This window comes from Gavialis gangeticus, unplaced genomic scaffold (genome assembly GCF_001723915.1).
Source record: "Gavialis gangeticus isolate Ggan-Ray unplaced genomic scaffold, GavGan_comp1, whole genome shotgun sequence".
Lineage (NCBI taxonomy): Eukaryota > Metazoa > Chordata > Crocodylia > Gavialidae > Gavialis > Gavialis gangeticus.
Window position 1 is genome coordinate 25,559,478 of NW_017729031.1, and position 26,414 is coordinate 25,585,891.

General features: G+C 40.4%; 1 protein-coding gene across 1 annotated transcript in view; it reads left to right on the forward strand.

Annotated features, from left to right (window-relative positions):
* DPP10 (dipeptidyl peptidase like 10) overlaps positions 1 to 26,414 on the forward strand; it is a 531,248-nt gene that overhangs the window by 450,499 nt on the left and 54,335 nt on the right. The window contains exons 11-16 of the mRNA XM_019522800.1: positions 10,294 to 10,417; positions 14,778 to 14,816; positions 16,357 to 16,464; positions 21,756 to 21,847; positions 24,439 to 24,486; positions 25,532 to 25,653. Of these exons, the coding sequence (XP_019378345.1) occupies positions 10,294 to 10,417; positions 14,778 to 14,816; positions 16,357 to 16,464; positions 21,756 to 21,847; positions 24,439 to 24,486; positions 25,532 to 25,653 (533 nt within the window). The remainder of the gene's footprint in view (positions 1 to 10,293; positions 10,418 to 14,777; positions 14,817 to 16,356; positions 16,465 to 21,755; positions 21,848 to 24,438; positions 24,487 to 25,531; positions 25,654 to 26,414) is intronic.

Below are 26,414 nucleotides of genomic sequence, written 5' to 3' on the forward strand. Positions count from 1 at the left end.
TTTTTTTTTTTTTTTTTTGGTATACTGGCAGTTATGAGGTAAAAAAAAAAAGTCGGTTGTTACATCATGCAAGCCTAAGCAAAGCTATTCAAGCCTAGAAACAAAAATCAATTTCTACTTTAATTTTACCTATTACAATATAATGCCTTAGTTACAGAAAATAGAAAGCTCAAATAAAGATGAACCAAACCTCATTAGACACTTGTGACCTGAAACTGTGGCTGAGTCTTGTTTGATATGTGCGCATAAAGAATGTGGAAACATGAGAGAACAGCCCTTGGGACAAGCCTTGCATAGAGCTGAAGGCAGAAGGGTTCTTTAGTGATTCTAACTTTTTTTAATTTCCTTCCTTCGAAAATCAGTTTTTCAGCCTAGTCTCTTCAGGAAGTAACACTGCAGTTAGGATGTTTCAGTACAGGCCAGGGCTTGCTCTGGTCTCATGCAAATAGTGAGCCTCGGATGACCCAACTGGAAACAGATACCTGGTTGCTCAGGTTGCAGTGTGGAAAGTGGCTGGATGCGATGCTGGCTACATTGGGCACATCCAGACAAGTGCAGATGCTGCACTCGCATCCAGACAAGCCACACATGGTGCACATGCATCCAGACAAGCCACACATGGTGCACATGCATCCAGACAAGCCACACACCTGCCTGGCAGTACAGTGAGGTATTTTGATCCCGAGAGTTCCTGAGGTCAAAAAAAAAAAGCACACCTAAAAAAAGCGGGGTGGCACACGTGGCAGCAGTGCGCTCCGCCCAAAACTGGAGCCTGGCTGGCTGGAGCCATGGTCCCAGGATCCCTGCTGCAGGACCACTCCAGATGCAGCTACCCAAGGCCCCCAGGACTCCAGGTAAGGCTGCTGGGGCCAGCACAGTTGCTGGGCCCAGCCTCCCCTTCCCTGCCTGGGGCAGCATGCCACATGCCAGAGCACACATGGCATGGGTGTTCCCTGTGGACAAGGTGTGCCATTGCTACTCATCCTCAGGGAAACACATGTTCTCGCTCATGGGGACATGCCCATTGCATGCTGTTAGCTCCAGAAACTGCTGTGCTTTAACTATGCTTACCCAATGAGCTCCGTGGGTCCAGGTGGACTTTTAATTGGACTATAAACAGGATGGTGTTATGTGGAAAGGTAATGGGAGTTTGTTTGTTTTTAATAGCTAAATATTGGGACAGCATTTGGCCTTGCTTTCTATAGAATATACAAAACAGCAGCTGTTTGAAAATAGAGTTTGTGCTTACAGCAACCACTTTCAATGTCATGGGTGAAATCCACTCCTGTTCCCAGAACCCGTGCAATTCTCTTCTGCTCCCTTTGTGTCGGAAATTAGATCAGATACCATAGGTCAACTGACTCAAACTTAGTGTAAGTCCTATCATTCATCAGTCACATAGTTTTGAAGGGGTTCCCCCATATTTTTTGTGCTTTTCAGTCCTAAGAGGTCAATGCAGGTAGTCCAAAGAGGTCAGCTTTCTGGTTAGCAGAAGAAAGCATCTGAGCATAGTATAGAGATCTGTTGACTTAAGATCAAATTCTTAATCAATGCTGAACCTCGGTTATCATATAACTTGCAGCTCTGTGAGGAAGGTTGTCATTTGCAGGCAGTCATGTAGAACAAAATGCCAGTGACAAAGGTTAGAGGACATTTATAACAGATAATATGGAAACAGGCTACTTTGGAAATTGGAAACAAGCTACTTTGCTTTTTCAACTCCATGCTGAGCTTTAGGCCTGGCAGCAAGAAAACAAACAAACCCAAATACCTTTTCTATGTTAACTCTGAAACCCAATATACAAAACCATTAAGGACCTACTAAATTCATGGCAGAAATAGAGTGCAAGGTGGCTCCTTTAATCTTGCGTGTTCCCCCGCATGCACTTTAACCATTGCCCCCCGCCCCCGCTGCTGATTAGCGGAGGACCCCACCACTCCCTCTTGATCAGCTAAAACTGTGCTTTTAACTATGGCAACATTTTTGCCTCCCCACCAGTTAGCAGGAAAGACCAGGGCCATTTGGGGCCCCTCAGTCAATCAGTGGCAGGAGGCAAAAATGGCCCCATATTTAAAACCTCAGTTTTTGCCTTCCGACTGATCAGGAGTGGGCTGCAAGAAGGGCCCCTCCATCAGTCATCGGGGTGGGGGAATGTGGGGGAACCTGCAAGATTAAAGGAGCCCACTTCCACCATTAATTTGGTAGGTCCCTAAAACCCACAAATATCACTGTTTAGAAGTAACACTTAATGGCAGGGGCCTTACTCAGTACAAAGGGGGTTATGTATGTACCATCCTAAGTACCTAAGACATTTTGGAGTCCTTCCCTGTAAGCAGGTTGGCATGCCTGATGCTTTGCTCCCTTGGAGGTCTTCAGCCAGTCCCATATACACAAACACAATCTTTGGACTAAAAATACCAAATAATTAAACAAACAAAATTCTCAGCCCTTCTCGAGGCAGTAGGAAGGGCCCTTTAGCTCAGTACTGGCCCAGTACTGTGGCTTGGCTCCTCTTGCTAGCAAATTTATCTGGGTTCCAGTCTGCCTCCTGGCTCCAGGCTGTTCCTTCCCCAGCTCACCATCCTCTGCTCTCTTCTCTGGGGCTTTTAACCACTAATGGGATACTCCCTCATTAGATAACTGCCCACAGCTGGGCTGCTACAACAGGGCTGTCTGCTTACTCTTAAGGGGCCAGACTACCCTGTTACATTCCTGATTTTCTTTCTTTTTCTCTTAAGCTCAGTGACATACTAGACATGCTGTCTGTTTAGTTCTGTCTTCCCCTGCTGCTTTGGAGCTATTTCAACATTTGTAATAACACTGTATGAAATATCATTAGGATGTTAAATTCCTGATAGAATGTTATATGTCTGAATTTTAATTTTGTATTTGCTTGCCTTAGAAGAGGCATAAGTGTACAATGAAAACTCCCTAGACCGAGAACTCACTTGACAAATATCAGCTTCTCTAATTATTTGTATTTTCCCATCAAATTAATATAAAAATATTGAGTTTGCATAAATCCAAATAAAATGTAAAATCACAGCTGAGTGGCTCCACTACTGCTTTGCCAAGACATTTAAGCTCTTCCAGTTTCTAAGTTCAGGATTCATTATGGGTAATTTAGGCAAGAAATTGTTTTTGTATTTATAGCAGCATCTTTACCCAGGGCATGGTTTGGAACAGAAAGCTTTTCACTTGCAGTTGGTGATTGCAAGATTTTTTTTTTTTTTTTTTTAGATAAAGCAGAGGATTTAAAATTAAGAAACCTGGATTTTATTCCTAGCCCTGTTTTAAAATTATTATGTGATTGATCAATTCACTCAAGCCTCTGTCCCCTCTGGAAAGTTCTAATAATTACAATCCATATCTCACAGGGTTATTTCAATGGAATAATACCTTATTATCATTATAGCAAATGGATAGAATATCCTACATAAATACAAACAATTCACGCATCATGCTGGATAGCTATCAGACTATTCCCATATTATACTTTACCTGCGGCTAATTTCCTATCTAAATGATTATTTATTATTTATATTCTGGTAGTCACCAAAAATCCAAACCCAGATTTCAGCCTCATTTTTTTCTGGCCATGGTAAAAATACATAATAGGAGACGATCATAGATAGAGCAAAATTTGAATCTAAATAGACAGGAAACATAAAGAGTAACAAAGGAGAATATTATTGTCTTATCTTACAGAGCAAATTGATCCACAAACATAATAAGGGCCTGATATTCAAATGTGTTTAACAGCCACCAACCCTGCTATAGTTAGTGGTAGTGACAGTTGTTGAGTATTCATGAAAATTGTGCCATAGAAGCCTTCCCCCAAATTAAACACAAAATCTGTGGTGAATCCATCAGTATGTTACCCCAGGCTCCCAATCCAGTCTGTAACCAGAAAACCAGCCTCTTTTTAATGTTGTATGATGCAACAAAACCTGAATGTAATGTATTGTGTATTCAACAACAAGAGGAAAGTCATGGGAAATGTGGCTCCCTTACTGGGTGGAGGAGGCAACCTTGTGACAGGTTATGCAAAAAAGGCTGAAGTACTCAATACGTTTTTCACCTGTCTGCACAGGCAAGCTCAGCTCCCAGAATACTGCACCTGACAACATAGTTTCAGCAGAAGGTGAGCAGTCAAGAGTGCCAAAAGAGCATGTTAGGGACTGTTTAGAAAATCTGGATCTGAACAAGTCCATGGGGCCAGATGGGATACACCCAAAGGTGCTGAGGGAGTTGACCAATGTGATCGCAGACCTGCTGGCCATCATCTTTGAAAACTCATGCTAATTGGGAGAGGTCCTGGATGATTGAAAAAGGGCAAATATAGTGCCCATCTTTAAGAATGGGAAGAAGGAGGATCCAGGGAATTACAGACTGGTCAGCCTCACCTCAGTCCCTAGAAAGATCATGGAGCAGGTCCAGAAGGAATCCATTGCTAAGTATTTGGAGGAGAAGAAAGTAATGAGGAACAATCAGCATGGATTCACCAAGGGCAAGTCATGCTTGACCAACCTGATTGCCTTCAATGATGAGATGACTGGCTCTGTGGATGTGGGAAGAGCAGTGGATGTCATATACCTTGATGTTAACAAGGCTTTTAATACGGTCTCCCACAACATTCTCACAAGCTAAGGAAGTCCGGCTTGGATGAATGGTTTGTAACATGGATAGAAAGCTGGCTAGAGCATTGAGCTCAGAGGATAGTAACCAATGGCTTGATGTCTAGGTGGCAGTTGGCATCAAGTGTATTGTCAATTTTGTTCAATATTTTCATCAATGACAGAAGATGGGATGAAGTGCACCCTCAGGAAGTTTGCACATGACACCAAGCTGAGGGGGGAGTAGTAGATATGCTCAAGGGTAGGGCTGGGATTCAGAGACAAATTGGAGAACTGGACCAAAAGAAATCTCATGAGGTTCAATAACGACAAGTGCTAAGTCCTGCACTTAGGATGAAACAGTCCCGTTCATCAGAACAAGCTGGGGACCAACTGGCTAAATAGTGTCTCTAGAGAAAAGGACCTGGGAGTTACAGTGGACAATAAATTGAATATGAGTCAACACTGTGCCTTTGTTGTGAAGAAGGCTAATGGTATACTAGGCTACATTAGTAGGAGTGTTGCTAACAGATTGAGGGAAGTGATTCTTGCCCTTTATTTGACACTGGTGAGGCCACATCTGGAGTACTGTGTCCAGTTTTGGGCCCCCCACTACAGAAAGGATGTGAACAAATTGGGGAGAGTTTAACCAAGGGGAACAAAAATGGATAGGAACTTGGGGCACTTGACTTACAAGGAGAGGCTGAGGGAATTGGGCTTGTTTACTCTGGAGAAGAGAAGACTGAGGGAGGATTTAATAGCAGCCTTCAGAAGGGTAGTTCAGAAGAGGATGGAACTAGGGTTGTTCTCAGTAGTGGCCAATGACAGAACAAGGAGCAATGGTCTCAAGTTGCAGCAAGGGAAGTTTAGGTTAGATATTAGGAAGAACTTTCTTACTAGGAGGGTAGTAAAACACTGGAACAGGTTACCCAGAGAGGTTGTGGAGTCTCCATCATTGGCGGTTTTGTAGACCCAGGTAGACAAAGCCTTGGCTGGGATAATCTAGTTGGGGATGGTCCTGCTTTGAGCAAGGAGTTGGACTAGATGACTTCCTGAGGTCCCTTCCAACCCTAATTTTCTATGATTCTATGGTTGTGAAAACTTCATCTCTGTTTGCACAGGTTTCAAACGTGTGCAACATTCTGCTAGTGCTCAAGCATTCATAGAACAACTTTCTGGTTAGCAACATAAATAAGTTAATGAATACAATATTTTTAGAAGGGCATTAGTTAGACAAGACTCTTATGTTTTCCTTGTACAGTAGACAATGAACCAGCAACCTAACAGAGCATCATAGCTTAGCTTTTTCAAGTAAGGCCTATTGTATTTATGCAACCAAATCTACAACAATTAAGAAGTTGCTAAGACAGTATAGCACCACTCCACTGCCTCTACACTTTTATATAGCAGAACCTTCCCTCTACTCTAGTAGGTAGATATGTTTCACAACCTATCCATTACCTCTAAATTAGAACACAATGTCTTTATGATTGGAATTGGAATTTTTCTTGGACAGTTTCCTATTTTAAGGCTCAAAACAGTTTTTCTCAGGCTATTCTAATTTAAACCTAAGTTTCTGCTCTTCAGGCAAATTTAGATTATGAATATAACTATCCTTCCAGTGTAATTTAATGCAAATCCCTTTTCTTTGTTCAGCTTACTGTCTCTGTTGACTTTGCTAAGCACTTACCATAGCAGGCAGTAAGATAATGCATGTATCTTCTAATTCATAAGCATTCCAAAACTCACAAATGAGATAGGAGGATCATACGTTTTAAAGTAATAATAAAAGAGTTAGCTTTTATTATGCTGCAGACATAAACTAGCATATCAATACTAAATTAAAAGTAAAAATTGTACAAAAATAGGAATGTAAATATAAAAAATAACTATAAGTATAAAATGCAGTTAGGACATGGTAGGAAAGGCTGTTCTGCACTGTCTTGTTAGGTTTTGCAGTCTTATAAGTCCCTGGTATAATTTTGACAAATTCTAGCCATTCAGTCTGCCGGGTGCCTGCGGGCAGGTGCTGCCGGGGAGGGGGTAGGGGAAGAGGGCTCCACTGCCGCAGAGGGAACCACTGTCCCTCATCGCAGCCCGGGGCCCACTCTGCACTCTGGCAGTTCAGCCTCCCCTCTCCGCCACCCAACAGGCAGGTAAGTGCAGGGTGTGTGCACGACATGGGGGTTTACTTCACCCTAAAAAGCCCACCGCTTCAATTTAGGGCCCCCGTTCTGTCTGCACACACCCATTTATACTGTCTGCCTCACAGTAAATCTACTACATCTTTAATTTCTGTCAAAACAATTTGGCTATTTAGACATTGAAGATGGAGGGGGGGGGAGGGATTATTTTCCTCATATTAAAAAAAAAATTGGTAAGCTTTTCTTTGACCAGCATGATGCAATCACATGCTTTGATTCAAATGAGAAGACCATTTTTAAGGTTGTAGAGTCAGGTACTCAGGAGTTAAGGCATGCCAGAATTAGTACTGCTAGTGCAACTGTGATCATCTCTTTTGAGAGGTTGTGTTGTTTCATGATCACGTAGAATTTTTCCACAGGAAAATTCCCCTGCCTCATTCAGTGCAAAAGGCTGTGGGGGTAAATCAGGGATGCATAGCGAGTGAGACTACTGCTTGTTGCATGCTTGCTTTGCTTATTACATGAGCAGGAAGCTATGTAGTGAAAGTAACTCAAAGATAAAGGGAGGGATGTAGTTGAAGGCAGTCAACTGCTACCATGGTACTGAATATTTACTGATCACCTAAAGAATGGCACAGTCTGATTTTGAGAGAGGTAGTTAGATTGTTGGTCTGTAGTCAGTCAGAAAGCAGGGTTGATATGCACCTAGAGCAGGGGCAGGCAAAATACAGCCGGGATCCAGCCCCCCAGTCAATTTCTTCTGGCCCATGCACACCCACCAACTAATTGTACCCTACCCAGCCCATGTGCCTGACTCGCATCCTTGTGGGAGGAAGGGTCTGGCCCAGCCTCCATACAGCTTCTGGGCAGGCCTGCCACTGCTACTGCTGCAGCCGCCAGGGGACCTGCTCACCTTCTTTGGCATCTCAGGGCACCAGGTAGGAAAGTGGCAGGGATGGGGAGAGGAGCTGCAGCTGGGTGGGAGCGCAGATCATGGGGCTGGGGGCAGCGTGGAGCCTGTGCCCCGGGGGGCAGCGGGAGTGCGGAGCTTGGGTGGGCAGGGAGTGGGGGGGGCGGACCCTCCACACTTAGAGGAGTCCAATCTAAACCTAATTTGGCTGTCCAATCTAAACCTAATTTGCTGCAACTTCGAACCATTGGTCCACATCCTCCTCTCTGCAGCAAGAGGGGAAAAGTGCTTTCCCTCTTCTTTAGGCAGCCCTTCAAGTATTTGAAGACTGCTATCATGTCCCCTCTTAAGCACCTTTTCCGCAAACTGACCATGCCTAGCTCCTTCAGCCCTTTCTCGTACAACTTGTTTCCCAAGCCCTTCGTCGTCTTTGTCACCTGCCTCTGGACCCTCTCTAGCTTCCCCATGTGTTTGCTTTTTTTTTAAAACCTGGAGCCCAGAACTGCACACTGTCCTCCAGATGCAGCGTAATCAGCACTGAGTGGACAGCACTTTCATCTCCTGTGTCTTGCACCTAAGCCTTCTTATTGATCCATCCCAAACATGCATTCATCTTTTGTGAATTTAGCATTTTGTAAAGACTCTTGGAGAGCCTTGTTCAGTTCTGTGGTGCTACAAACACATTGTCAGGACCAAAATCAGTAACAAATATTAAATAGGCCATTGATTCAGTGTTTGGAAGATGGCCCTAGGGTGTAGCTCACTGTGGGCCCCAACAGAGGTTTCTAGCAAAGAATAGGGAACTAGTGCCCTTTTATCTACATGAACTCAGATTAGAAACTCTCTGCATCCTGATGACTTGTATATCTATGAAGTTTTCTCCTCATCCCTCATGAGTTGGATATCCACAGATACACATTTGGTTTCCTTAAAGTAATTCCACCATTTAGAAATCATGCAAAACCAGGTCTCATGACTTGTTGGCCCCCATATTGGCTCTCTGCCACATTGATAAAGCTTGGAGAAAAAACCAAATACAAGTGCTACCTCTCAACATACTTGGGGGTTCCCATATTCAGCCTGGCATGTCATGCCCTAGTCTTGAAGAATAGCTATATCACTTGGAGCCAAGTATGAGAGACAGGAAAAGTAGTTCCAGGCATGATGTGCAGGTGTGGTTATTCTTTCCCATTTTACAAACGTGAGACCAAACTCAGGCCATTTGTAGCTGTATTAAGTTCTGCATCCCTCATCTTTTATGTACAGCATCAGAATTGTATGGAACTATCTCACAGGCTACCCCTGCTGTTAAAGTTAATCTGTGCTATTAATAAGTAAAGGATCATGCATCAAAACTGCCTTAAAAATCTAATTTAACACAAGCTAAGCCCATTGGTTTTAACATCAGACTGAATTTCTAAGCCAACTGTTTGAAACCAAACCTGAGAGCTGTGCAGCCAGACTGAGAGCTGCCAGGAGCAGAGAACTGAAGCAAGGATGCCAGACATCTTTGTGATGACAGACTGCAACAGGCCTTCCTCCACATCTCCAGTTTGACTGCCTAACAAGGTTATAGGAAGAGAGAAGTAGATTCCCCATAACGTTAAAGCCCGTCTATTGGACTCCTTTGCTTTGCTTTGCCAACCTTGTGTAGGGACATGGTGTGTCTTGTAGTATTAGTTGCTACAGTGGTTGTCAATTAACAGTAATATTGTGTCTTGCTTAAAATACTTGCAGTGTAAAAATGGCATTATAAAATCCCAGTTGTCTCATAGCATTGCAAACTGTTGGTTTTTGTTTTGATTTTGTTTGAGGGGGAGGAGGGTTTTCTATTTATGAAAAGTTTACTTTATTTTCTATTTGCTCTTTGTCCAGCAGACAGAAATATATGGCATAGCAAAAAGGTACTGAATACTTATTCAGAACGAACATTTTAATAGATGTGATTTAGTGTAGGAAAGTCCGGTTTATATACAGCACTTTCTATGTAGGTTTGACTTTGTGTATTTATGTATTTATTTATACTGAGTGCTGAACAGACCAATAAGCCTGCTTCATCATCATGCATCAGTTGTTGAGCTTACATTGTTTTGCAAGGTCTAACTTAGAGTGTTTGGCCCAAACCAGAGGATAGTTTTTCTTCTAAATATGCAAACGATTATGTTTCACTTCCATAAAGTAAAGCACACATGTATGTGCATAAGTGCATATTTTTGGAAGCGATTGCAAATCTGGAAAGAATTTCACATGCTCCTAATTTCTATTTTATGCAGTTTGCATCCTAATCAAATACTTTATTGCTTGCAGTCAGATAGGCCAAAGCCTTTGAAGGTGAGTAAGTCTGCAAGGCTTCAAAATAACTGTTAAAGGAGCAAGAACTTCCCGGAAGAGCACTGTACCCTAGCTACTAATCCTAGTGGTAATTTTAATTTCCATCATGTACCTTGTTGGCTATTTGAGTTCCCTTACATCCCTCTCTCAGTGATAATATTTGCTTATGGGGCCACTCAGTCAATGTTTTGCTTGCCAGGGTTTGTATAAGGTAGCTATAATTTAAAATGCTTTTCTAGCTGAACTATACGTGATATGAATACCACATTTTAAAATGTATGTTTATCCCAGAGAGTACTACATCACTATGGTGAAGTGGGTGAGCAATACCAAGACTGTGGTGAGATGGTTAAACAGACCTCAGAACATTTCCATCCTTACGGTTTGTGAGACCACGACTGGTGCTTGTAGCAGAGTAAGTAGATTTCCCCGTTTGCTTCTTTGCAACATTTTGTCCTGATTTGAATCAGAAAGTAAAGGTATTTGGAATATCTTTTGATGCCATAATTGTTAACTAAATATAAGAGGACAACCAGGAGCGAAGTAACATGATAGCATTTCAAACCTCATACTGCAATAACTGCAGTAAAATCTACCGGTCTGATTTTCAGACTTGTTGAGCTTTGTTCACTCATTAACTTTAGTAAAGCAAAAGTTGCTCAGCACCTCTGAAGAACAGATGGAAAATATTATGTTCATAGCCAAGGCAGGGCCAAGAAGGTTGTGCCTTCAGGTATTCTCAGATGCCTCTTTCTCCTATCCTGTAATGGTTTCCCTAGTCTCTGTAATAGTTTCATAGATTTAAAAGGGAAAATACAGGAATTTTGATAAATCTTGGAAAATCACCATGCATGCATAATTTATTTTAGCGTTAAGTCTCTAGAGTTTTTGGTTTTTTTGAATTCACCTTTCTGAGGAAACTGAAAGGAAACTGATGGGCATCAGACAAACTCACACCTACTTTTTCTAACAATGGGAGTCACTCTCATGAAGCCCTAGATTGTGTTTGGAGGGCTGATTATATACAGGGTCTGTGGTGAAGATATTTTTTGTTTCGAGTTTCCCTTCAACTAGAAGTCACTGCTCAGAAGTTACATTTTTGACAGCAGTGCGGAAGACCAGTAATAAGTAAGGTTTCATTCTATAATTTGGCTTCAAGGTGGCTGCTCTCAGTAAAAAGGATGTGCTTATTGTAATGCTTTCACTGCAACTGCAGCAGCACTTGAAAATGGATGATTTTTTTCCCTCCCACAAAAGCTCAGGTCACTTTCTCGTTGCTCATTCTTCATCTCTTGCCTGCACACCCTCTGACTCAATTCCTGCTTGAACTGCTGATAATGGCAGCTTTCTCCTTGAGTTCAATAAAAACAGAATCGGGACTTGTGTATTTATACCGTGACCTCCCTGAATCTCTATTTCCAAAGACATACACCCATCAGCCATCCCACTTTACCCAGCCTTTCTATATGTGTGGATAAGTTCAGAAATACTTTTGAATTACCTCACCAGATAGACCACAGAAACCCAGGAGGTAATGGAGAGGTGATGCGGTTGCCTAGGAGGGTGTCAAAAAAGGTGCTGACTATTGTATTACATTTCTACTCTAAATACACTGCAGCACCTTTCAGAAATAGCTGTTTCATTCATACTATTTGCCATGGTGATTTTCCAAACATGGACATTGCAGCCCATTCTTGTTGTAGCTGAGGCCTTTTTCAAGTCCTTGGTATGCATTCCCTTGACAGGCCAGACCTCCAACACCTCCCTCCAACCCTTTGGAGTGGGATTCCTTGAATCTAACCATTTTCTGACTGGGTTTCTGAAAACCATCCTTGTGTTACCTCTCCAATGGGTTTGACACCTACAAGAGTTTCTCTTCAAGAGCCTGCAGATAGTAACGATATAGAGTGACACCAAATGACCCTCTTTGTGCAAAGCATAATTTATTTTCCCAAAGTTTGAAGAACTTAAAGAAATGCATTTATTAAAGAAATGTGGGTGCATATCATGCTACCACCCCCTTCAGGCCATGAGAAGACATGACTTAACCTAAGTAACCCACTCTCTTGGGGACAAAGTAAGGCTGGTTGTTGCAATCAGTTTGTGTCAGCCTGAACCAACTGATAAACTCGCCCTCTTCCCATTCCTTCCTAAGTTAATTATCATTAAAGTTTAGGCTCCCAAGTGATCCTAGGTTTAGCACTGAAAAAACAGGCTAAACTGAATGGGCCAAATAAGGCCAATCAAGAACTCCTCTAAGTTTTTAGATTTTTTTTTTGGCCGTTGCTTCATTTCCTGTTGACTTCCCTCTTTCAGTCTCTTTTTGATGTGCAACTTTGATAAAAATAATTTAAGATACTTCTAAGTCTATCATATTGCTTTTCCTTAGGGAAAAAGACTGAGTGAGATTGTCCACTGAGTATTCCTGAATAGAGCATCTGCTATTAGGTTCACAGTGCCTTTGACAAGAACCACCTCTATGTCATCATCCTGGAGGATTTATCTCCATCTAAAACTTGATATTAGATCCTTTTATATGATGAAACCAGGTAAAAAGTGAGTGATTGATGTTCACAGTAAAATGGCAGCCAAGTAGATCTGATTGCAATTTGTTCAAGCCCATATAGCAAGACATTATTTTTTTGAGAGCAACATAGTTTTTTATCTTGGTCCAGCAATTCCTTTCTTAGATATACAGTTCTCCTCTCATGGGAAAATGTATTCGCACAGCATCTAATTTAGTATTTTTGAAAACCATAGAAGTCTTGCCAATGCCTGGGTATACTACAGCTGAATCTTTACTCAGGACTTCATTTAGTTCACAGAAAGCTTTCTAATGCTATTCCATTCAAACTGCCTTGTTTGGGGTACCTTTCTGAAATAGCTCAGTGATGTGAGAGCCAGGCATCCCAGAAAACACCTGGATTTATTTACTGGTTTGAGGACCAGACAAATCCTTCATATCTTTCACCTGTGCAGGTTCTAGTTTAATCCAGCCATATCCTATCCTCTGGCTCAGATAAGCCACTTTTGACCTCTTTTTCCATCTTTATCATTAATCTTGCATCTTGATTGCTTTTGACCGCCTTTCCAGTCTGCATCATATTTTCCTCCCAAAACTAACACAAATACCATCAATGTATGCTGAGGCAATTCCTTTTTTTTCATTCTACCAGATGCTGTCAAGAGCTGCTTTAAACCTGAAAAGTAAAACCAGGAACTCCAAATTACTAAAGATTGATAAATAAAGATAGACGTTTAGCCCCAGAATCTAAAGACATCTACCAGTGGCTTATACTGAGATTGTGAATCTGCTTCTTGCTCGTTCACATCCAAAACAGTAGTGCAGGCACACCCACACCTGAAGGAAGTGTGTTGCAAGCAGTGTAGGCTGTTTCTCCCATCTTAGAGATGGGGAATATGACTGATCTGCCTGAGTTAAAGGCAAACTTTGTGATGGGATTGTTGAGTGTAGGACTTCTTTATTTTATAAGTTGGCTCTTCATGCTCTGTGTCTTTAGTTGAATGAATAAATAATGTTTTGCCATGAGTTGCTTTGATTGACTGCTGTCCCAGCCTTCCTCAGGAAAAGATACCTTTGTGACATCCAACCCTAGTTGGACCTGGTGACGTTGCCATGATTGATACTCAGGGAACTGTAACCCAGGTGTAAGAGACAGCGACATGAAAAAAATCCATCTTGGGCAAGTACGGCTCAGGTGTGTCTCAGGGAACTGTATCCCAAGTGTAGGAGAGAGTGACATGAAAAAATCCATCTCGAGAAAGTAAGGCTCAGGTGCATGTACACCTGAGACCTTGAGGAAGGGCAACAGTGCCTAGACTGGTAACTATGGCAATATAGGCAAAGCAGCTATTCAGTTCAGTGAAAGTGTAGCTATTGACTTCAGCGACAAGAGGAATTGGCACAGGTATCGGTAGCTAACTTGAAAAACTCAAGGTAAGAATGTTTTACAGCACGTCACCATTTCATTCGTATTTCATGCCCAAAGTTTTAGTAAATCAAGAGTTTAGGTGTGCATTTGCTGTTGCAAAAAGTATCATATAACAACCAAGTATCTAATTATGGCATCCACTGGAATTTCAGTCAGTCAGACTGTATTTATAGGACAGATCCTCAGCTGATGTAAATTGTCGGGATTCAGTGCAGTTGTGATGATTTACAGCAGCTGAATTCCTGCCTCATTTTTTTTACCAGTACATATGTGGAATAAAGGGTGGTATGGTATATGATTTAGGGCTGGTAGTCTTACAGGAAGAATCCTATTTTCAGTGCTATTTGATTGATTTTGATATTCAGGCTTAGTAAAAACAAAATTACTATCCATGAAAACCTTGATGTGATGAAAACAAAGGGTGGAAATTTCAAAAAGTCTCACACTAGGAGTCTGATGCTGGCTGATGGCCCAATGTAGTTAAAAGGACCTAAATTTTCCAGTTGCCAGATGATGCCTAGAGATAAATGCCCGATATTGATGCCTGTTCAAACTTCTTGATAGCTAGTCAAAAGGGGTTTAAAAGGTGTTTTATATTACTAGTGGTGTTCTGCTAAAAATTCAGAAAGGCAGTTGACTTTTTAATTTAATTATTATCATGTTACAACTTTCTAGTTATTTGTGCGCTTTCAGTGATGATAATGAGAGAGCTTGAGTGCTGAAACACAAATGGAATACATGATAAAATATACATTTGTTTTGATGAATGTAAGTGCTATGTTTGTCTCTTGATATTTCCTAAAGATCATTCTTTCCTCTTAGAAATACGAGATGCAGTCAGACGTGTGGCTTTCTAAACAGGTACCATCTGAATAATGCCTCATAAATATAATGTGTAACAGTGTGTATGCTTATATTGCTAAGCTTATTTTGATTAGAAGAGCATAAAAAGCCTTTTCTCTTAACAAAACTGTCAGCTGTTTTGGATCCCTATAATAGTTTAACATGTTGATTGGAAAAGTGTTTACATAAAAATTCTACATTTCAGCGGTGTTCTTTAAATGCATTTTATTTGTTCTGCTGACTTTTCCAATAAAAAAAAAATAGGCTTGTGTCACTTCTGTTAGCAACTGACACAAAAGCGTGGAAAGAAGAGCAGGCACATAGGCCTCCAGAGAATAACACAGCAATGCCCATACACAGTAACAGCATGTAGAAACAACATGTCAGCAGGTTGTTCAACTTCCCAAGGTCAAATAAAAACACCCAACAAACTGCATAAATGAATGAAATGCATTTTATTTAAAACACAATTCAGGTTTCATCTTGCAATTCGAAGTTATTACAAAAATTAAGATTTTTATGCTAAGCAATGCCTAACATTTCTATAGTGTAAGAGTGATGTGGCAGCCATGATGGTCCAGAAATTATGCGAGAAACAAGGGTTTCTTAGGATGACATCTTGTACTGGACAAAGTATTTGGTTGGGAAAAATTAGACTAGTTTTTAGAAAGTAAGACATTCTTCCTCAAGTACACTAAGTTAGATGACGAAAGCAATGATAAACAGAGGTAAGTACACCAGTGGAACAGGTAAAGATACAATCCTCATTCAGCAAAGCCCTTAAATGTGCTTACTGTGTCCATCAGGATTCAACAGGATATGTATCCATGTTCCCTTAAAACCAACAGGTGTCTTTACATATGCTCCCAGGGGGATGCTTTAACGAGAGCAGAGGCTTCAAAATGGCAGCAGGGCTGCTTTAACTAAAGCTCATTTGACAAACTTTAGTTAAAGCAGCCCTGCCACCATTTTGAAGCTTGGAGACTCTGAATACACAAGATGCAGAGGCTGCTGGAGCATGCTAATTAGCACACTCCAGCAGACTCAATTAACGGTGTCTGCTCCAACATACTGTAATGACAGCGCATTGGAGCAGCATTCCACATGTCTACAGGCACCCAAGGAGACTTAAAGGAGTTTTAAAATACTTGCTGAATTGAAGTAATAGAACACATTTAGCAGGATTGCCACTGGTAAAATTTTACCATTATATGGCTGTAAAAGAAAGTCTTTTAGTATTTCCAACTCAAGGGAAAGGAGAGACTACCAAAAGATAGTCTATTTTTTTTGAGGCTGGCAGCCAAAATGTTCAGCCAGAGTTTTAGACCAGCTTCTGAACTTATAGCTACTGAATTAAACACACGTCAGATCGGTGTCAGCTTTAGTAGTCCTTGTCTGCTCTTGTTAGTGCAGTATATCAGAACAGTTATGCTGAAAGGCTAAGGACTTCTTTGTAACTTTAGTGTAATCAAGGTGAACTCATGGATTTAAAAGACAAATATTTGGTAAAGAATTGAATGGGGGAATTCAGAAAACTGACACCATTTTATATTTATAGAATGAGGAGCCAGTTTTCTCCAAAGATGGAAACAAGTTCTTTATGACTGTCCCAGTGAAACAGGGTGGCCGGGGCGAATTCCACCATATAGCCATGTTTATTGTTCAGGTAAGTGTTTGCTTTAGTTCCTGTTTTCGAGGTTTGTTTTTATTATTTTTGTAGACATATTAATATCCTTTCTGATGTCTAACTTAAGCAAAATGTGCCACAGCAAAGAACTTGAGAACCTCTGCATTTAAATAGTAGAGAGAGCCATTTTTCCATCTTCACCACAACCCTACTGTAGGTAGATATATTTTCAGCACTACATAGTCAGGATGATGGATAAACTGGATCTCTTTAGACCGACACCAAAGATGATCATTAGAGAAGGTGCAAATTGTCATTATTCTTTTTTACTCTAAAGCGAAGCAAGGGCATTTCCTTGCTAAATCCTTTCTAGCATAATAATGAATGCACTAGTTCTATATAAGTATAAAAATCAAATCTACAGATTCCAGTTTTCTTTATACGCATGCACGTGCGTGCACGCACACACACACACACACAATAAAATATATAAAATGAGTATAAGAATCAAATCTGCACATGCCAATTTTCATATATATATAAAAATTGGCACCTGGAGGTTTGATTCTTATACTCATTTTATGTATATATTTCAAATGTAAAATGAGAATTGGGCAGGGGAATGAATTTTAATTAATACAACAAATAAATGGGAACTGCTTCTCATTTCTCAGTGCTACATTTTCCAGTGACTCCTACTTCCCAGGGTCATTACTTCTTTCAAGATAGAACCTCAGAGAAAGGATAAGCTTTGCAAAATGACTTGAAGTTTGGTACAGTTAAGCTGTGATGAATTAATATATGAAATAAATTCTAGGGCTGAAAATTCTTTCGGCTTCCTTTTAAATCAAGGGACTATTAATTCAGCTGCCTCAAGTGATCTCAGTATGACACAAGAAAGATGGCTGTATCTCAAACCACATGTGGGGGGATTCCAAGTGAGTCAAAATAGCAGGGATGGTACTTATACTTGTTTGTGTCACCCCTGTATGATAATTTTAAGGTTGAACTGAGGTTTGGCCAACAATCACAGTGCTAGATGCAACAGAGGAAGAACAGGAAAACCTAACTATATCTGTCACTAACATTTTAGAATGGAGAGCAGGAACAAGGCATCTGTTCACCATAGTAAATATTTGTAGGGAATGTCACAGAACAAGAAAAAAAAATGTAGTTGGTCATTTTTTCATTAACTTGAAAGTTGAATGTATGTGTCAAACTTCTATCTTCCAATTAATCAGTGACGTATGAGAATAAGAGAATATTATTCGAATATAACAACAAAAGGGATGATCAAAGGTTAAGCCAATATGGCAAGTCAAACTATTACGGTCACGGCATGGCACTTTCTGTAGCCAAGACCGTACAAGGCAATAATGGGCATTTTTATACATGCTCTGGGTGTTGGGGAGGGCATTTTAATTAGAGGGGCTCCAGGAACCACTCTAATTAAAGCATCTGCAGCATCTCATGTATCAATGTCCCCGTAGTTCAAAATGATGGCAGGGGTGCTTTAACTGAAGCTCATCAAATGCCACCCTTTTGAAGTACAGGGATGCTGATACATGAGACGCAGAGGCTGCTGGAGGTGTGCTAATTAGCACGCTGCAGCAGACTCGATTAGTTGAGTCTGCTCTGACACACTGTAGTTACAGTGCATTGGAGCAGCCTCCCTGCATGTCTACAGGCACCCAATGTGGCTAACATCATATTCAACTACCTCTATCTTCCCAAGCTGAATGACTGTTGCATTGACTGGAGAATAGCCTTTTGCATGAATCTAAGTAGAAGCTCGAACATATGCCAAGTTTAGCAAGATACTTTAAAGACTGTAAGTGAAGCAAGTTCTTTTTAACTTTGCTTCCCATTTTGTATTATTAAGTGTTGTTAAAAAAATATCTGAAACAGTAGCAAAATAGAGCAGCAATTGTCCTGTGGTTCTACAATAAGGTGTAAAGTGTCGGTAAAATTGACATTGAACTTGTAGATGGTTTAATTTGACTAAGGGAAACTTGAATATTCACAGAATCATAGATTCATAGATGTTAGGGTCGGAAGGGACCTCAATAGATCATCGAGTCCGACCCCCTGCGTAGACAGGAAAGAGTGCTGGGTTCAGATGACCCAGTAAAACTTAAATGTGCAGTAACGTATTTAAGCAAATGATTAAGTCCATTCCTACTTGGCAAGTCAAAAAGTCTCACTGGAAACAATTTTCAAAGTTAAGCATATGTTTAAAATTTTAGAAGGCGCGACTCCATATTACATAGAATCAGAACTTTGTCTATTATTCAGCTCTGAAGTAGCAAATGCTCTTGACTCTTTGGACCAAATTCACCATGTGTGCAAATAAATATAGCTGTGAATATAGCCTCACCTTACACCAGCAGTAAATTTGGCTCTAGTTTCCCAAGAGTTCCCTTTTCATTTACATGAATAAGAACAAAACAAATATCCTATCTAGTTATCATTATTCATTAGTAAGCAATACTCTGTATGATAGCAGGGCTGATACGGGGTAATAAAGGACAGGAAATATGTTTATTTGCTATGTTTTGCACACTGCATTAATTTGATTGTCTATTATACCTAAAGCAAACATGGAGTCATAAAAATTATATTAACCATTGTGCATAACGTCTTTTGTCACATCAGATGTTTTTCACACCTTGTGAGAGCCACAGAAGCATAACTGTTACCTCTGCAGAATTTTAAATAGGTGGTAGGTACCTGGTACCTAGACAGTCAGATTCAACCATGAGCATGTGGCGAACAATGCATTTCTGTATATAAAATGGCACTTAAGACCTTTCAAAAAGTTAGTCTTAAGAAGAAGTGGGCACTCCAGCGACAGGAGAGTTTAAGCACTTTAATGCCCCGATGTAAAAATCTAATAACACAGAATTAAACTTTAATGGATCAGTTAACTACTGTTTCAATTAATCATTGGGGTTTCCTTATCCAAATTAGGCCCAACTAGTGAGAGATTATTTTCTTGCTTAGAACATCTTAAATGAGTCTTAATAAAGGCTAAGTTTTAGAAGAAATATTACACAAAATGTCGATTATATAAGCAAATCAGGTTATCAAAAACCATCTAATTCAAAGTCCCTGGGGCACTGCTTTAAAAATATATAAAGTCTATCACAATTTATTTACTTGCTGAATGTAAAGAGCTAGACTTGTCTATTATAGTCCCAAATAGCTTCAGTTATTTATCACTGATTTAAAAGAAATTAGTCTAGAAATTGGACTGACTGGTAAATGATGCATCTTCCTTGTAATTTCCTAGTTAAGCTTTTTCAAAATCCAGAACGGCTTCTATTTCCAGCCACAAAATAAGAATTTAAAGGTAGATTTAATGGTTTTGAGGGAAGAATTGCCAGCAAGCATAATAAATTATGCATTGCATCTGTAACCTTGAAAAATAGCCATATTCATTAATATTTAGCATAAACCCCAGCCTTCTGTTGGATTCTGTGATTTCAGTCCTTAAATATTTGTTCCAGTTCTGCCACTGATGAAACTTGAGTAATAAATTCAAAGTTCTCCAGCCTCTTCCTTTCCTCCAGAGGGGAAACAGTCAGTTATCATTTATTATTAATTTGTATTTTAGTAAATTCTACAGGCTCCATTGAATATCAATGGAACTGGGTATATCACTTAATAAATATATTGGTGGCACCTAATGTAATTGGACCTGAACTTACTTGGGCCCTCTGTAGATTACAGTAATATTTTATAAGTCTTTCCTGAATGGCCTTTTCTATTTTCTCTGTAGATAAGACACCGCAATTCTATTGGCTGGGCACCTCAATTCTAAAAGTTTTAAGGTCAACTAGCAAGTCTGTTGTAGCAACATACATTGATAGGCATATGTGACATGGTTACAGTTACCCTTAATGTTATTCAGCATCTTGGTGGATGTTGATTTAAAGTTCAAGCCATGCTGGGTATTGTACAAAAATACAAGGAGGTAAAGCCTTCATCTTCTGCTTTTTCTATATCCTTTTTTTAAAAAGTTGCCATGGTCACCTACTGGTCACTGGATGTTTCTGACCCTCTTCTTTGCCAAAGTCTTAGGGGATGTGTCTCACAGTTAAGAGCCTGGATCTTTAGCGACTAAAGCCTTCAGTTCTGGGTGACCCCCGCTCCCTCCTTTGTGTGGGTCAGTCTAATGGGATTTGAACTTTTGTGGGTATCAGGTGCATAGGGTAAAGGTCATAAAATAACCGTTAGGTTTTCTATTTTAACACAAGCCCAAGACTCATCCCAATAATGGAGATGACACTTTGAAATCTGCCCATCTCCTAGGATTATGGTGGTGTTGATGTTATTGTTATTTGTTTGTATTTCATTTAATGTCTCTAGAGACCTAGATTAAGGCAGGACCCATTGTGCTTGGCACTGTACAAACATAGTTCATTCTCAGGGATACCTAGCTAGTAGTTGTGCAACACTTTGAACACACTGCTCCTAACTACTCAAGTGAGCGTTCATGTGAAACTCCACTCACTCCCAGTCCACAAACCACAAATGCCAAAAAATATAAATGTAGGTGTTTGAGCAGCGCTGACTTCATTCCAGTGAGCACGCCTGGGATTGACAGCCTAACAGTGGCCTGGGACACGTGTTTAGCAATAGTTTTATTGCAAATTTTCAGCATTTGGGATACATGGAGTTTGTTTTCATAGTCCTTCTCCCTAACATGGCTGGGGGTGGGGTACACGCACCCAGGGCATCAGGCTAAGTCCTTTTTGTGCCATTTCAATATGTGATTTTCCTTTTATTTACATCATTAACACCTTCTGATCAGATCTTCAACTGTTGGAAATGGCTGTAATTTACCCCAGCTGGGGATCTGGCTATTGATACTTCAGCTCCACTTTGGTCCTTCTGCACCTCTATTGCTGTTTTAGGAAACAAACAAAAAAACCCCAATTATTTGTTTAAAGATTTTTATTCAACCCAGTGTCATTTTTCTGAATGCCGTATGGGACTTAAAAACAACAACTTCGCTTGTAAACTCACAGCAAGATTAAAGATAATATTGAGGTGAAATATAGACCTCTGTTGTCTGTGTTTCCTATGGGTAATTGGGGAAAAAAATTGCAGTGGAAATTATCACGATTTTACTACCTTTGAAATGCTGAGCCATTGAGAGAAATCCATGGCTTTCGATGCATGCGGGTTTTGTGATTTAAAGGAGGGATGGTGTACATTAAAAGATTAAAATGCTGTAATCAGTAATGGCATGTGTGGACGATCCTGTTAGGCAAAGAAAAACGTAAGTAGTAAGATGAAAGTCAATACTTTCCATCTCTCTCCAGGCTAAAAGTGAACAAATCAGTGTGAGACACCTGACATCAGGAAACTGGGAAGTTATCAGAATCCTGGCATATGATGAAAATACTCAAAAGATGTAAGCATTCTTGTTCTTTGTCTGTTCAGGGGAAAAACCTGTGAGTTACCAATATGGAGCCCATCTCCCTGGCAGTAGTGTTTCTCAAACTAAGGAACAACATTTCTTTCATTTGCAAGTGCTGCCGTAAGTTATAGAGTACAAAGTACAGTTTCAGACATTTGATCTGCCAATATACTGCAACTATCTTCCTCAGATGAAGAAATGGGATATGCTTTGACTTCTGTTGCCTGGCTGTGTTGTTTAAATAAAAGGAATTAATCCACAGCATAGAGATGACGACTGTTTCACCATGTTTTTTTTTCCGGGAGTCCAGAAAAGTCAGAAAAAGTTATTAGATGTGGTGGAAGTCAGAGGTTTGGGTTCTCGGGGATTTTCTCCAACCTTTTCTTTCATTTCTGTTTGTGGGGTTTTAAACCTCTGAGCTTCACTTTGAGGTTTAGATTCAAACAACTATAAAAATCTCCATCAGAGAATAGAAAGAAAGCTTAGCAAAACAAGCGTCTTTCATCCAGTCCCATTATGAAGCTTTGCCAAAGTCAAGTCAAGAACAAAATGAAGGTTTTTAAATAGAAATGAAGTGTCGTCTTGAATGGTAATGCCTGGAGGTAGAATGGGCAAACCCCTAGTAAAGGGGTACAAGACTCTAGTGAAGGGTTCCAGTTCATTATAGAGGGCTTTGATAAGGCCTCTCCTATGTCTGTATAAAGCAGAAATAAATATGGTGTGTCAAACTATGATGTCATGTGTAACTGGTGAAGTCAATGGAGTTTCAGTTAGGATAGTGCTTTTATGAGCTTAGCCTCTTAGGCTCCTATATCCAGTCTTACTGACTGAAAGGAACGGGAGATGCACTCATTGACAAATCCTATCATGGCTTTGGAGAAAGCATATTCCAGAGAAGCTGTAGCCACATGCTATAAATAGATGCTAGAGGAGAAATGGAGAGAGGGATGGACCTGCAGGGCAGGCACTGGCATGCCACACAGGCTAGGGACAGAAATGACAAATCAGCCAGTATAAGTGATCAGAAATCAGTTCAAATCTATAACACAACAGAAATCCAGTACATATAAACTGTAATATCAGACTTAACTGATTTAAGTTAAATCAGTTTATTGAACTTCAGTCCCAGATCCCCTTGAGATTCAAGTTAACTCACAGTCCCCCAGCATCCCAAGACGCTTTGCACCTCCACTGCAAACTTCCCTTTGGCCCATGCTGTCTGCTCCAGATCAGCAGTGAGGCAGGCTCTAGCAACCCCTGCTTCTGGCCTGGGCCACTTCCTGGCCATTTCTGGAATCAAAAGTGAATGTATGTTCACTTGCTTATTGATAAAATCTACACAGCTTAGACTAAGCTACAAAGATTGAATCAATTCACCTGGGGTTTTGACTATGTACTTAGCCACAGTGTGAAGTGATGGAGTTGTTGGTGGGGAATTACTATATATAATATAGTAATTATCCTCTTCTCCTCCTGTATGTTTTGCTGCCTTGGAGGGTCTTATTTTGGGTACCCACTCAGTAGATACATCTATATGTTCATTAAATGCACCGTAGTTACTGCACATTTAGTTTAGTTCCTGCTTAATGAAGTACTAACTAAATGCTCAGTAACTACAGTTACTGCCCAGTAGCTCTGGTGAACGGTTTTTTTTGTGACACTTACTGTGCAGTAGCCTAATGCTTCTGCGCAGTACCATTTTAGCATGATTTTTGCCTGGCATAATTTTGAACAGTTTTATTAGGCTACTGTGCATTAAACGTCTCATGTAGATGTGCCCAGTGGGTGCGCAGAAAACTCCCAGGGTAGAAATAGCCGTAAAAACTGCATTGATATCAAATGATACCAATATATGCTGACACAGTGTCATTGCTATGTCTGCATGCTCCTGTAGTGATCACGTATAGAAAACAGTTGCATTTTTAACCCTCTTTCATTCAGTTAACATTTTCATGACCTAGCTAACTTTATTACTCCTGATCATGCAGACACCATGTTTAAGAGCTGATGCGCCAGCTTCTCTTTCACTTTTAAGTGGTTAAAGGTGCTATTACTCCATAGTCACAGGGTCCTTGCAACAGGCTCTCACAGACACTGCCTGACATTAATACTCTGCCCACTATATTAGCTTCCACCTCCATACCTGTAGAGTACAGGTAGCCAAATTAGGGCTATCCCCAGCTAAAATAGGAGGTAAAAGAAGAAATTTGCTGATCAATATGATTACTCTCTCCTGGTATTGTCCTCATCTATCTGTTGTCTCTTGTCTTACACTTAGATTGTAAACTACATTGAATAAGGACCATTTTTTGCTCTGTGTTTGTACAGCTCCTTGTATGATGCAGTCCTGATTCATGACTAAGTCTCTTAAACACTGCAAGGATACAAATAATAATAGTAACTGTAACACAATGTGTCCCAAAAAGTTTTATTAATATATAATCATATTTCCTTACACTGGGAAGTTTTTGGCTTAGGCTTCAAATGGACTTTTTGTATTGTTAAATTATTTGTAGTTCTAAATGTTATGCAAATTAGAAAGATTTCAAAGTGAGCTCAATTCTATTTTCTTTTGGGGGGGACAGTTATTTTTTAAGCACTGAAGATTCCCCAAGAGGAAGACAACTACACAGGTAAGAAAGGCACAAAAGTCAAGTACTGGGTGCTTAAGGAGAAAATTCTGTGGGCAGCTTGGGTAGCTGTGTACATTGGTCAGCATGGGCACAACGTGGGTGTGAAAACCTGTCATGTGACATCGCCCAGGATATTTCAGAACTCCACTTTCTGGTTTATAAATCCATGGCAATTTGAATATTTTTTTACCATTTTAACTTTCATTGACCAACTAAGACATTTACCAACGAATTCAAATTTAAATTTAGAAGGTCAAAACATAAATTGTGAAGACTTGCTGTATGCTCTACATAAAGCTTTTTCAGTATCGCTAATATTTACTAAGGCCTTAGTTCTGCAGCTTCAAATCGGTGGACAGATTGTCTCAACCATGCGAAACCCCCAATGCTGAAAGCTAAAATTAATGAGGCCCTTATTCTCATTAATTTCTCTCTCCTATTCTCACCCACAGGCATCTTTATTAATTAAGGCCCCAATCCTTCAAGCTGCTTTGGCTTGAAGCTTACAGGGTTAGAGGCTAATGGAGTAAATGAAAACATTTCACATGGGGTGAAAAATTGACAAAGGAGTAAACTATCTCCTTCAACCATCTCCTTCAACCATATAGAATGAAGATCAAAAGAATCTTCCCCATACTTTATAAGCCAGGGCAGTCGAGGTGGCAGTCCATGGGCTGTGTGTGGCACACAAGGGGTTAAATTTTGACCCCTGGGCTGCTGCTCAGCTGCTGCTCCCAGATGTAACAGAAGCTGGGGGCTCTGAGCTCCCCCTTCCTTCTCCAACTGCAGCTTCCTACCACTGCCCCTGCCCCAGGAGACAGGGTAGTGCAGTGTGGGGGGGTCAGTGTCAGTTCTTGGCCACACAAACAGGAAGTGCAGTGGTAGGGATGGGGAGGATTGTGTGTCTCCCTGGTGTGGTCCATGTGACATATGGCTCCTGGCCACTCAGAAGTTGTACAGCTCTGTTACTGGCCAGTAATCTTACTTTGCGAGTTTCACTACTTGTAGTAAAACGCTTCTGATACTTGCAACCATTCTTCCCCAGTGTCTCAACAGTTGGATTATTGAATCGCCAGTGCCTCTCATGCAACTTTATGAAAGATCAGTGCACCTACTTCAATGCAAAGTTCAGCCCTCTGAACAGGCATTTTTTACTACATTGTAAAGGTAAAGTTTAAAAGACCATTTGCAATAAGTCACTTTAGCTTACTGTTGCCTGTGCATATGTCATCCATTTTCTGTTCTATTGGGAGGTAGCTTAAGCCCCAGTCTAGCCATAGCTCAGTAGTGGGTCCCTGGAGACACAGAAGAGCCCTCTGCAGAGTTCATTGCTAGGTTGGAGCTTAAGATCACCTGTGTAAAAATGTGTAATAAATAGCTCTGCCAGTCTTGGTCCCTTAAAATGCTTTCTGTCCTATTGGAGGGGGTGGAGCTCTTTTTTCTTTTTCCATCCTTTCAGGGACTCCTTTATGGAATTTTAAAAGCGACAGTGTTGTAATTCACAAGAATAGCTATTTGCATAAATAATGCATTACGTATAGGTGTTGGGGCTCATCCTATGCAATTAATACTAAATCAAAACTGAAGTCTTGGTTTACATAAACATGAAGCATTAATATGCCTGTGTGTGTAGACAGGCATATATTTACCAAAATCAAGCATGGTTCGACCCATGTAAACAGACACAGCCTCGTTTTACCAACAGAATTAGAATGAACTGCATTCATTTCTTCACATTATTAGTTGCATTATAGTATTATAAAAGTTGTATTTTGGGATTCGGGCATGTCTACTTTGTATTCCTGCTGTTCCCAGGGAGAAGTGCTTTCTAGCATGATCTGTTCACTTACTCCTGCTTCACTGCCAAATTTCCAAATTTGATGTCTGGGGCAGAATGTGGCCAAATTAACCTGTCCCTGGGAAAGAAC